We start from the raw sequence: 13,714 nt of genomic DNA on the forward strand, positions 1-13,714 counted from the left end.
GAAAACTACTCGTTAAAAAATTTTGTGGCTGTGAGAGCTTTTGATCAGAACGATCCGTAGAAGTTTTTGGAGGTGGTTTGAAAAAATTTCACAGAAAATCATTTTCCTATCTAATCGTACGATATCTTTAAAGCTGTTTTTTATTGGCGTTGAATTTATTTTCGTCAGAAATGGAATTTGAAATTCTGTTTTTTTCTTTTATGGAAATAAGTTGGAAGCAAACTAACTAGACTTTATAAAAATTATTTGACTATTCCGGCATTTTTCTAACACGCCGTATATGTTTTCGTGTTTTTTTGAAGTTCCATTTCGTTCTCGAAATATATAGGTGGAAAAAATCACCTTTATTTTCTAATATTGTAGCCTCAATAAAATGTAAAAAAGGGCTTAGTAAAAAATCTTTGTCCTTAAGTTCCATGATCATTTTTCCTTATTTTTTTGCAAAGAATTTGACTTTAAATTGCTAATTTCAATTTCCAAACATTTCCTTTTCAAATTACAGGGTAATTTTTAGAAGCACTTGAAAATAGAAAATGAATATGGAAACGTTTTCAAATTTTCAGCTTTTAATATGGTGGTAAAATTCGCTAAATTTAAAAAAAATTCATTTCTTTCTAAAAATTTTCTAATTTTTTGCAATATTGATTTACATATCGATCGTTTTATCAATTTTATCGTTTAAATATTAATCATACATGAAATTTTACGTAACTTTTTAAGAAGTAAGATTGTTTTGAAAAACCAAACTCACCAAAACTTTTTTCAATGTAGTAAATTTTACACACCTAAATATATCAAATGCTGAAAATATAGTTTTAGATTATTTTTTAAATTTCTCTTCAAACACACACAAGTTAAAAAAACGATTTTTTAAATTACCTACAATTTCGTATAGATTCCCGAATAATAATAAAAAAATTTTCTATTTTGAACTAAAAAAAATATATTAAATAATTTTAATTAATTGAAATAAATTGATGAATATCTTATTTCAAAAATAATTAACATTAATTCTAAATTAACAAGATGTAGGTACATTTAAAAAAAATACGTTTTAAAATTACCGTGTTTTCTTTTTTATAAAAACTATTTTGAAAATTATTATTACAGGGTGTCTCAACAGGCAGGAACACGATATAAAATGGAAAAACTTTCTACGACGAATTTATGTTAATATTTTGAATTCAAATACTTAAAGCGTAGCTTTCCGATATTTTTGAAGTTCTTATGTTAATCGCATTTATATATGTGGTATTTTTTTAGTTTTAGATTTTTCTTGACAGCCTGCCATAAGTCAAATATGTATCTAAATCTAAGCACATAAGTCTATCTAAATCTAATCTAAACATATTAATAGTATATTAAAACTCTATACCAGAAAGTAAGTTTTTCCTGGAGTATGTGATAAAAAGACAGAGGCGAGCCCGTGGCTTTTTATATTCGTGTTGCATTTAGCTCCAGTAAAAGCAACTTGTGTTTTTATGCTAACGAGCCACAAAAGAAGCTCTTCTCAGACTAAAATACGTCGGGAACAAATCTTATATTACACAAAATAGTATATTTACAAAAGTAAAGAATATCTCAGATCTCATGTTCATTGTCGCCCCAGGGGAAGCCAAGGGTGACAAACATGGGATCTGAGACATTTTTTACTTACTTACTCCCGTAGTGTGTATACTATTTTTCTCCTCGACGGAGCCAGAAAGCGACAACTACGTTTTGCACAGCCAGGCGACAGTTGACACTTTGGGCACATAGGTGAGAAAAATTGATTTATTGTGGAAAGTTATTCCATTTTAAAACCGGTCCATGTTTTTTAGGCATCCTGTAGATATTTTTAATACAATTATATACAATAGTGATTTATTAAATATTTTTTTAATTATTATTATTAACAACATAATTAATAATTAATAAAATCGCACGTGTTTAATTCATGCATGTATGTAAACATATAACTTATATTACAACATTAACACAAAATAAAACACCTACATATTATATAATTCAGCAATATTTTAGAACTAGAGCAAAATTAAATTGAAAAAAAAAAAAAATAGAAATCCCTATATATTCAAAATGTGAAAGTAAGGATGTTTGTTTGTTTGTTACGATTACACGCAAAAACTAGTGAATAGATTATTTAAATGAAACTTTATACATCAAAAAAACACATGAGCTATAATTTATAAAGATATATTTAAAAACATTAAATTTAATCTTTCCATCTTTTCTGAGATACTCAATGAATTATGACTGTTTTACATTAAAAACATTGAAACTGGCATGAAAAAATTGAAAACTGTACATATATTTTACCTGTGTCAAACATTTCCTACCATTATTTCGAATGTTATCAAAGGGAGGTAAGTGGGAAAAAAGGAGATGAAAGCTTTAACGCGTTAGTCTTTACCCATCTTTACTTTTAACCCCAGAGAAGCATCAAGCTTGTTAATCATAAAATGTTCCTTAAATACACATTAACTGGCTCAGAATTTTGTCCAAATAGAATTAACACAAAACAATTGTCGCAATTTCTCCACGAAAAATGATCCGATCATGACCGTTTATAGCTCTATCGAATACACTTTCAATTGGAATAATCGGAAACAGCCAATAGAGTCCATTGTGATTTCATATATGTGTTTTACCACCTTTCCGCTGATAATTTCATTTATCAACTCCTCAATTTCAGAGACTGAGTGCATCTCCTTCATGCATATACCGTGCATGAAGCCAGCCCATGCACGGTACACCAGCCCATCACAACTATTAATTAACCCGCTACCCTAAGCATACCGCGGACGGAATTGGTTACGCCTTAACCAACTGAGCTAATAGGGCGACAGCTACAACGTTAAGAAGAAAATAAATTTTTCTGCAGTTCTTCAAACTTTTTTCTTCAATATCTTTCTTTTAAATGGTTAAATTTGTGAAAAAGTGTAAGAGACCTCTTTTGTAGAGCATTCTATTTCCTAAAATATATGTTGAGAATCAATGTACCACGTTCAACTTAAAAGATGTAAATTTTTCCATATGGGACTGAGGTAAAAATGGGAAACTTTGATGAGATGTATCTTCCTATTAATATTAAGAGCTCATTTTTGAAGATAATTTTTTAGAAGTGCATAGCAACCAATTATTCGATATTAGAAGAAGTATCTCTAGTGTAGATGCAGTTGCACCTTCCTGAATACAATCCTGGCCGCACTCATGAAATCCAGTAATCGGAACACCCCTGGTTTTCATTGAGTACCGATTATCAACACAACTGTATATATCATACAAAAAGGAATAAAAGTTTTTTTCGATATCTCATGCGAAACTTGTTTAGTTTAAATTTACAGTTAGGAAGCTCTTAATGAACAACCTTATATTTTTAAAACAATGATAAAATTAATTTAAAAATGATATTAAACTATCTATTTTTTTTCGTGTCCTATCTATATTTTATACAATTCAATTTCTATGAAATAGATTAAAACGAAATTGATTGATAGGTATTTTTAGTCTATAATACGAATATATTTTCAATGTTATTCAAATAGATGGTAATGTGTGAATTATACTGATTATTTTTAATTAACTTTTGCTCGCAAGTCCACATAAAAAAAAAACGTTTATATTAGAATTGCCTATACGAATTTCAATGGCAAAATTAACGGATATGTATTTACCCATTGGGTTTATACTTTGAGTATAAAATAATGCCTCATGTTTGGTTTTTTCAAAGTAGGTATTTTGAAAAACCAGAAACATATTAGGGGAGATTGGAGGAAGATGATCTTCCTACGGAAAATGTATATTATAGCCAAACTGTACGAGATATGCATAACGTCGAGACAGTTTCTAATTTCTTTTTTTAAGCGTTGTCATTTCTGAATGCCATTTTCATACTATGTATATATAAAATATATCAAGGTATACTAAGTTTAGTCCCAAGTTTGTAACGCTTAAAAATATTAATCCTACAAACAAAATTTCGCTATAGGTATTCATAAAATCACTTAATTAGTCCATTTCCGGTTGTTTGTCAGTCTGTCCATCTGTAAAGACGATAACTCAAAAACAAAAAGAGATATCAAGCTGAAATTTTTATAGCGTGCTTAGGATGTTAGAGATAGAACAAATATTTCTCAAAAGGGATAATTATACCCATCCTACAAAAATATTAGGACTAATTGATCCCATTGCATTCGAAACCAAACATTTTATGTAAAAAATTAATTGTTATTTTATGTGCATCAACGATAAGTACCAATACAAAAATCACAGGTAAAATCATCCACAACAACAGGGAATCCCATTACATTATGACAAAAATGACAAATTCCAAAATGATCAGTAGATTAAAAATCACATTTTATAATAGCGCCTTCTTGTTTCTTTTACAAAAGTATTTTAAAAAGTACATAATGTTATAACTTGTAAGATGGTACGGAACCCTTCGTGTGCGAGTCTGACTCGTACTTCACCGGTTTTTTTTAAAGTAAATTTGACCCAGTATCTCTCTTATTTTTGGACATGGTGTAAGATTTACTGAATTAAGATTTAGATTTTGGTTGAGATAGCATTGAATGCAGAAAATTTCCGCTTCAGCTTGGATAGAATACGGCACCGATACGTTATTAACAAAAGAATAAATCAAATAATTCTTTTTTCAAGGCCATGGCAGTAGTACAATGTCGGCGTCAACTTTTCAAAATTCTCAACGATACTAAAATTGTGTATCCTGATTGAATGATTGAATATTGATATTTCATACGAAGGAATCAATCAATCAATCAGTATTTGATCCCAAATATTTCCCGAGTCTCTTCAAGTTTATTAAGGACAATGACTTAATTGTATGAACCCATTTTGTATTAATAATAACACATGTAAATAATGTATAAGTCTCTGCGGTCGCTAATGACCTAGACGTTAAAAGCAACCTTAAATAAGATAAATAAAAAAAATATAAAAAAAAGAATCAATTAATTGCCATTTATGATTTCTATCTCCCCAGATTTGATCGGGAGACTCCAGAAATCCCGACTTCTCGGAAGTTTTTGGTAGCAACCCTATTGACATCAATAAATTAGAATGGAATTTTAGCTTATGGATCATCAGATAGCCCGGATCAACATTATTTTCCTCTATTTTAAATAAGTACCTATATCTAATAATTAAATTACAAAGCGCAGAAATTAATTTTTCTTACTTGTGAATTAAATATTCCCTGAATCAAAAAGTCCTTCTAAAATCTCCTTCATTCATCATCGTTCACGACAAACGCCAAAAGCAATTTTTGAGTATCGAAGTTCCTTTATACTTGGAATCCATGTGTAAGGCGTAATTACTCATTCCGATTATAAATACCTTCATAATAGTATTATTTTTCGTAATCAAGAGCAATTAGAACAATTATAACACACTATTAAAATGAATCCGTATCATATTTCTAATGACTCATAATATTCTAATTCGTTGAACATCATTGAAATAAACTCAGACGTATTTTACCTATTTCAATATTAAATAGAAAAGAATTTCATTTTGCTATTTTTATTTTTTTTAATTAACATCGACTAATTTACTATTCCTATCTTATAGTTGATGAAATACATCAAAAATATAGGATGATTCAATATAAAATAAGCTGTTCATGTTGGTAAGACCCTTATGATCGACATGTTCAACTGTCCAGATAATAAATATAACTTTAGTGGGTCAGAACTCAATATCCGATACTTAGAAATATACTTTTTTTATTCATAAAATCAATTATCGTATATTATATAATTTCCAAGGTACAACCACCTCCCCCTCAGCGATTAAAGTATTTCCATTAATAATCCAGTTATAACAATCTTTCCGACTCATTATATTACTTTTGAAAACAAATTTTTTTGTAGAAAAATCTCTCTTTTAATCGAATAATAAAAACATACCTACATCTTACACCAAGAAATTGTTCAAAGAATAGGCTCTTAAATCGCTAGTTTCAATTACTCTACGTAGATAAAAAGAAAGTTCTTTAAACAATTTCAGTCAGTACGAATATCTAGAAGTAGTAAAAGGCAATTAATATTAAATTTTCGTCAGATGGATTAGATGTTGGCTATAGACAATCTAAATTTTTTAGCATGAGTCGTGTTGCAATATACTCAAGAGACTTCAATCCTTGAACTGCCAAAATAAGGCCGGTTTAATATTTAATAATATGAAATAATTTTGAGTTAAAACTAAGAAAAACTGGTTTTCGGAGCTAGTATCGTAATCTAGATATAAAAAAAAAGATTATCGAATTTAATTTGTAACTTCTTAATGAATCACCCTTCACTTTTAATTAAAATAGCATTCAATTAATCCGATACGAGATTAAAATTACCGATACAGCATAAAATTAAATTGTTTTTGTATGGAAATTTAACAACTTATTACAATTTTATTCATAGTAATTTATGGAACGTATATTAAACAAAAAAAAATTTTATGTAAGTGTGCAACAAGTTACTACATTAAGGCTATACAAGTTGCCTACATTTGTGATAAATAGCTTTCAATAAAAATTAATGCGTTTAAGCTTGCATGCAAAACTAGAACTTTTTTTGTAAACATTTGATTTATTCCAAAAAGCTATTTTTAACACAGTATAGCATAAGTATTAAAATACGAGGGAAATGAAAGCTACCTTGCAAAATATCAGTGTGTCAAGGTCAAGTGGAAAATTCGCCATGGTGATTATCTAGGGGTTATTTGTACAGATTTGTAGAAATAAAATTAAATAAATAAAAACTACAAATACTAATTTACGTAATCTATTTTATTTAAAAACGAATACATTGAAAATTTAAAAGCATAAATAAAATTCTACAAATAATAATAAATACTCATAATAATATATTGTAAGAAAAAAAAAATACGACACAATAATTATTGATTGTTCAAATTTTTATAACACGTGGTATATGAAACTAAGTACATTTGAAATACAATTTTAATAAAACATATATCAAGCATGCATGTTTGAAGAATTATGTTTAAATAAATTTACATGCTCTAAAATATGTATCACATTTTATTACTATTAGTTAAATATTTACTTTTGAATCTTCCCACTACTTCTTATAACAACGATGTTCATTTCGCTCACACATAATCGCCATATTGTTTAACAAACACTACAGACTTATAATTTCAATTTATAGAGTGTGTGTATGACTACTGACAGTACTGACACAAGTGAGTGTAGCGCTGGTGATTTTTCTGTATATTCAGGGATGTCCAACTATTTTTTATATACCGCAACTAACAGTAAATGTAGGTGTCAACATTTCAAGACGTCTATTTCTCGTTTAATTGGCATTAACAATTTGAGAGGAATAGTTGCCATCCAATAATATATAAATTGCATTGTGTGAAATATTTTTTAAGAATATGTATGTAGGGATAGAAAGTAGTCCTTCTAAATCAATTACCATAAAAAAAAACTAACCTATAAGAAACAAAAAATTGAGTGCGTTTTTAAATTTTCTAAAACAAGTCAACTTTAATTTAACTTTAGTTTAAGAAATGAAGGTTTAAAAAATTTATTTTATAGGTTATATAACATAGAGGCTTAAAAGCATAGGGAACGCAATAAGTGAATTATTGGCCCCGAAAAAAGGGACCGTCTTCTCTCTTTATCTCGCAACCTGACAAAGCGTGAATATTAATATTTTGAATTATTGTAAAAACACGTGCATGTCTATGTATTTTATAGTGATAATAAAAGACGGACGAAGACAGGCATACGCGTACTTTTTTAGATCTCTCTCTTTACCGATCAACCATTTGGATGGCCACATTACGGTTCTATGTTATTACTTCTCTGTATAAATATCATTTCTTAAACATATTGTCGAATTATTCAGTATTGATAGCATTTGAATATTCCAAACCCTGTACGTTGTCAAGCCCTGTACGACTATACAATTAAATTATTATAACAATCTAGTACAGAAATTTGACATTTCTTGACATTTCATTTTACATTAGATTACTTATCATCTCAAATAATTTTAAATAAAATGGAAGGATTTGAAGCTCTTGAAGATCGTATAACATCAATGGAATTAAAAGTGTTCGGAAAAAGAAATCCCCATAACTTTGATTTTAATACCAGTATTCCTGTTACACTAGGTTTAGTTGATGTGAACGTGCTAATATCATCCGCATTAAGTGGTCGTGAAACAATTATATCAACATTAACACGTTTACCAGAATTGAATGAATGTTTGGATCCAAATTATGAAGAAAATTTAATGAGTTCGGATTCTAAAATGGAATATGTACTTGCTATGGAACCTGAAATAAAATCAATTGCTGAACAATTAAAAAATATTTCAAATTCCTTACCCGTATTGGATTCGGAACCCATAAAGAATGTACCAAATAACTGTGATAAGTTGAATAAAGTGGCTTATAGTTATTTGGAAATAAAACAAGAGCATGACAGTGTTTCAAATAATATTATCGAAGCGATTCAGAAATATAACGACATTATGCATTCTATTACGAAAAATTTAAGTCAATTAGAAAGTACTATCACGGAATTGGAAATTGCAAAACAACCAAAAGTTGTAATTGAATAAAAAATATATCAAATATTGTATTTATTTTAATTAATATTACTCATTTCATGGTTTAATTGTAAATTTTAATATTACTTAAATGTAAGATAATTTGTTTTTTTTTCTTTTAATTACTTATATCTGGAAAAACTGTTTTAAAATTTATTTAATTTACTCTAAATAATAAAATTTATCTTAATTTTTTTACGTTTGTGTATTTGTTTATCCACATCACCCGTGCACTGATTTAAATTCAGTGGTACGGAAATTTACCATGAATGGGTCATCGCCCTGTAAGGTTCCTCGAATTTCTATGTGTCATATTCCCCCCCCCCCAGGGGGTGATTTGAAAAACTCACTAAGTGATGGTTCTGGAAGCTGCTTGCTTGTTTGATAATTCATTAGATGTGATTATGAACAGTCATCCTGCAAAGTTTGAGCTCAACAAGTCGTCCCATCCCCGAATTATGCCAAAAAAACCGAAAATGTCGCTACGCGGCAAAAAAATTTGAATTGATGGTTCTTGAAACTGTGTAAAACTTCTTTGGTTGTGTTCAGGATGTCAAAAGGATCAGGAAAATATATCTGGCAGAAAAGCAAGTGGTCAGTGATTTTTTTGGCAGCACTTTGAAAAACACGAATCATTACCTGGGGGAGAATATGACACATAGAAATTCGAGGAACCTTACAGGGTGACTTGGAACATTACCTAATATCATATTTAAGGCTCAGCAGATGGTTACCATGACCATCAGTAAATCATATGTACATCTCTCTAACTAATAGTGTTATTGATTAAGATTATTGGAACACTATCGTGTGAGTCTCATGTTAACATAATTAAGAGTAGATGATTAGCGTGAACAGAATATTATCTAAGTTTTTTGAGCTTTTCTCAGACTTTCTGAGGATCAGTGAATGAACGTAATCAAAGGGCTAATCAAAAAACTCGCTGACACGTGCTAACTCGACCACGTTAAAGCATGACCAACCCATAGATCAGTGAATGAATACATTCACAGGGAAAAGTATTAATTTTTCCTCAAAAATCTTTGTTATTATTTTGGCCATTCGGAGAACCTTATCTTTAACGGTTTTCGGTGAATGTGCGTATTCTCGAAACCAATTAAGTGAAGAAACCAAAAACAGTAGTGTTATAAATTATACCGCTATGTGTCTCTGTCCCTGGCCCCGTAGCTCTTAAACAGGTGAACCAATTTGAAGTTGTATTTTTTTTTTTTTGAAAAGTAATTTGATACGAGTATATTCTTAACTATGTTTCAAGAAAATTTGAGGGAAGGGGTCGTTGTTTTTCAAATTTAGTACTTTTCACTTATTTAATTAAATAAAAATTTGTATTAATTTATTTTGCTTAATTTTGAGTTTCAAATTTTAATTTAAAAAAATCTCAAAACATTCATCAAGTATAGGTGTAGTATTAACACTGGGAATACAGGAATTTTGAATCATTGACCTTATTTAATTTTAATAATGTATAAAAATCTTTATTGTATCAAAACCTCTATAAAATAACATTTAAAAAAAAAATTATTAAGTAATTATTTTTCGAGTTCGTCCTTTTTGTTTAGATATTGGAACACAGCCAAACTAAGCCAAAATTGAAAAAAAATGTTACTGAATAATTTTTACATATTTTTATTTGCATAATTCTGTATAACATAGTTTTTTTTTTAAACCCATGTATATTATTATAAAAATATTTGGGTATGGAGACTAAAATTATATTAAAAATAGAATCATTTATCGAACAGTCTTTTTTTAATAAGAAAAATATTCAGTTATCAAAAGAGATTATCAGGATGAAAGTTAGATAGATTCATTTTTCTGTTTTCCCTGACGGTTAAATAAGAGATCAACACGACCACAAACAAGTTTCATTTGAATGAAGTTTAAATCAAATCCCTTTATCATGGTGGCCACTATTTTTCCAAACGAACAGGAAATATTATTTATATCACATGCGCCATAGAAAAAAAAATTGTAAAATGTTTTTTTTTTAAAACTTTGCTTCGAAACTAGTACAATGTCCTAACTTTTCCAGTTGAATTTCAATTCCCTGGTATTTCTAGTGATACGGCCACCATGTTTAATGTTTTTAGAGTTCTTTAGAAATATGTCAGCTCAAAATTACAAATTTATAGTACAGGAGACGGTATAAAATCGACCTGATTGTCTATGGCTCATACCGATATGATATCACAGCAAGACTTACCCGCGTTTTAGGTCACGTGATATACAGTTTAAAAATTACGATTTTTAATTTTAATATTTTAAAAGAAAAAAGTGCTTTTATGGCTCGAAATCACAATATTTAAGTATATTTTTACATAAATTTTAGCTTTTTTCAAATTTCATGATTTATTTTTGACTAACGATAACACCATATTATCTTTCTTCTGCTGCCAATTTCGATATCTATATAGACTTACTTGTCCATAACGTATGAACAAAAAATATTTATCACCTGGTTATCAGATGGGTGAAGGTCGATCTTATACCTTCTTCTAGATTATTAGCGCTAGATGAATAGTTAAAAACATAGATAAAAGATTGGTTAAAAATAAGGTTCTAATAAAATTGTCAAAAAAAAAAAGTGAATTTATGTTTTACAAAAGATGTTGGGACCGCAAAGTTGAATTGTTTTTTCTAATTCTAAATACATATTTTCCGTTTCCTCTACAGGATATGGTATGTTTATAAATACTTCTTCTTCTTTTCTAAATTTATTAGATTGATCATCATCGATTTTAGCTTGCAAATTATTTAATACTTGTTCAATTAAATAACTTGAATTATGAAGTGATTCTTCATTACAATTTTTCAAAAAATTATATCCAACGTTAATTGATTTATAACTCTTCGTAAATTCCGATTGATTTAAAAGCGAAAGTCCTTCATTTATTAAAATATTAGCAGTAATTTTATTCTCAATTTTATCACTTAGATTTGTTTTTACATTAACATTAAAATATTTTTCAAAACTATTAATTTCTTTTCGAGCATCGATTAACTGAGTTCTTGCTATATCAATCTCTCCATTACTTTCTGAATTTAATGATTTTTCCCATAATTCTTTTGCTTTAATATAGTGTTGACTTTTTTTAAAGAGATTAGTGTATTCGTTCTTATTTTTTAAATCATGTTCATCAGCTAATTTATAACATTTTTCATAATCATTTACTGCTTCATCAAAATTATTATTTTTAATATTCTGTTCGGCTTTTTCCTTATGAATTTCAAGTATCTCAGGAACTTTTAGATGAATTTCGTTAAGTTTCTCACTTAAAATGATATCTATACATTCAAATCGGCTGTTTTTAATTGCTTCTTTAAAAATTTTAACGTTTGTGAAATAATATTCGAATGTATCCTCGCGATTTAAGGTCGCTTTACTTAAAATCGTACAGACTTTATGTAAATTCTTAAACTTAAATCTTGCATCTCCTTTCAAATAATTATATATATTTAGTTCTTGGATATGCGATTCATTTATGGCTATATCATTTCTTAAATTATTAATAATAGCTATTGCAATTCCACAGAAATTTGAATATTCTTTATATTCATTAAAGCATCCCTTAATCTGGTCGAATTGAGATTTAGCTCTAATAAAATTTCCATTTTTTAAATGTTCAATTCCATTTTGAGATAGAATTAAATTTTTTGTTATTTCATTTAAATAATTTTTGTAATAATAGCTTTCGAAAGGAAAAGTTTGCAAATAATAATTAGCTTTATTAATAGTTTCATCAATGTTTTGTGTATAATTATCATACAATTCATTTAGCAGGTCAAAGAAATGGCTCTCGTTTATGTCTACATGAGTTATCATAAATTTACAACAATTTTCTACACTAGTTATAAATTTTTTCTTGGAATTTTTACATATAAATGATATAGCAATAACATAATCATCTTTTCTAATATAGTATAAGGCTGTTTCAAAGTCCTTATTGGAAACTAAATGTATTATCTCATTAATTTTTTTAAGACACTCATACTTATACCTAAAATCTGACCTGAATCCATAATTCGTTCCAAGCCGGCGATCATCTAAATGATATTTTATTTTAGCGTACTTTTCTGCCAAAGAAAAGTCTAAATTATTAATGCTAAAGTTATACTGATTGTTATAAAAAGATTGTATTTCATTGATGTTTGGTCCGATAGACATGCCAGATACATTATCAAAGGTTATATCATGCTTTTCGGAATTCTCAGCAACACAACTTAAAAAACCCAATGTAGAAATACCAAAAAGTACATGACCTCCAGCATTAAAAGTTACTTGAAATGAAATTTTTGTTATGCCAGGAACTAACTGTTCACGATGGTAACACTTTAAATCGCAAAGCACAGATATTTTATGAATTCTAGATAAAAGGTTTGGTTTAGAAAATTCTTCTAAGTTTCCACGTATTTTTAGATTCTGTAAATATTTAAAATGAAACAAATATATTTAAAAAAAAAAAATCAGGTTTAGTAATAACTTGAATCATACCATTAACATAATCTTTACATCTTCTAGAGTTGCCAATCCAACAGTCACTCCTACAGCTGGGACAACCGCGGCTAGTAATGGATTCATAATCAAATATTATAACAAAGTACTATAACTTTTTATAATATTTTGACGCTATGGTTTTTAGTAAAATTTTTGCTTTGTGTGGTTATTTGGTTGATAACGTCAACCATGTTCCCTAATGTCAATGTGTATATGTTAACGTAATATTGTAATTTCCGACAGATTGTAAATTGATTACAAAAAACTACTCCAGCTAGCGCTAACTCAATATCTATTAACGAGAATCGACTCGTTGCGTTATATTTAGTTTGTCTGAGTCGACTTAGCACGGGCTGAGGTGGTTTTTGACCCTTATTTTGGAAGTCACATTTACAGTTTTACCAGTCAGTTTACAATCTGACGGAAATTAAATATTACGGTGACATATACATATATGTCAACCACGTGATTCATGGTACTTTTGTTTATACCACGGTCGTATATACAACTCATTGCCCAAACCTGTGAGCGATACGCGTATCGCTACTGGAGCTTCTTGATCTAGACTGCAGATGGCGTGCAAAGACTATAG

General features: G+C 28.7%; 2 protein-coding genes across 2 annotated transcripts; one reads left to right on the forward strand and one right to left on the reverse strand.

Annotated features, from left to right (window-relative positions):
* The first annotated feature begins 8,000 nt into the window (after window positions 1-8,000).
* LOC123305810 (dynactin subunit 3-like) lies at window positions 8,001-8,618 on the forward strand. Its single transcript, XM_044887639.1, has one exon. It carries the CDS (start codon window positions 8,055-8,057, stop codon window positions 8,616-8,618), a length of 564 nt encoding a protein of 187 aa, XP_044743574.1. The 5' UTR covers window positions 8,001-8,054.
* Window positions 8,619-10,919: 2,301 nt separating this feature from the next.
* LOC123304966 lies at window positions 10,920-13,523 on the reverse strand. The gene is made up of 2 exons (XM_044886537.1): window positions 13,120-13,523; window positions 10,920-13,047 (listed from the first exon to the last, which is right to left on the reverse strand). Exons 1-2 carry the CDS (start codon window positions 13,204-13,206, stop codon window positions 11,218-11,220), a joined length of 1,917 nt encoding a protein of 638 aa, XP_044742472.1. The 5' UTR covers window positions 13,207-13,523; the 3' UTR covers window positions 10,920-11,217.
* Between the last annotated feature and the right edge of the window lie 191 nt (window positions 13,524-13,714).

The sequence above is a fragment of the Chrysoperla carnea genome, chromosome 1 (genome assembly GCF_905475395.1).
Source record: "Chrysoperla carnea chromosome 1, inChrCarn1.1, whole genome shotgun sequence".
NCBI lineage: Eukaryota > Metazoa > Arthropoda > Insecta > Neuroptera > Chrysopidae > Chrysoperla > Chrysoperla carnea.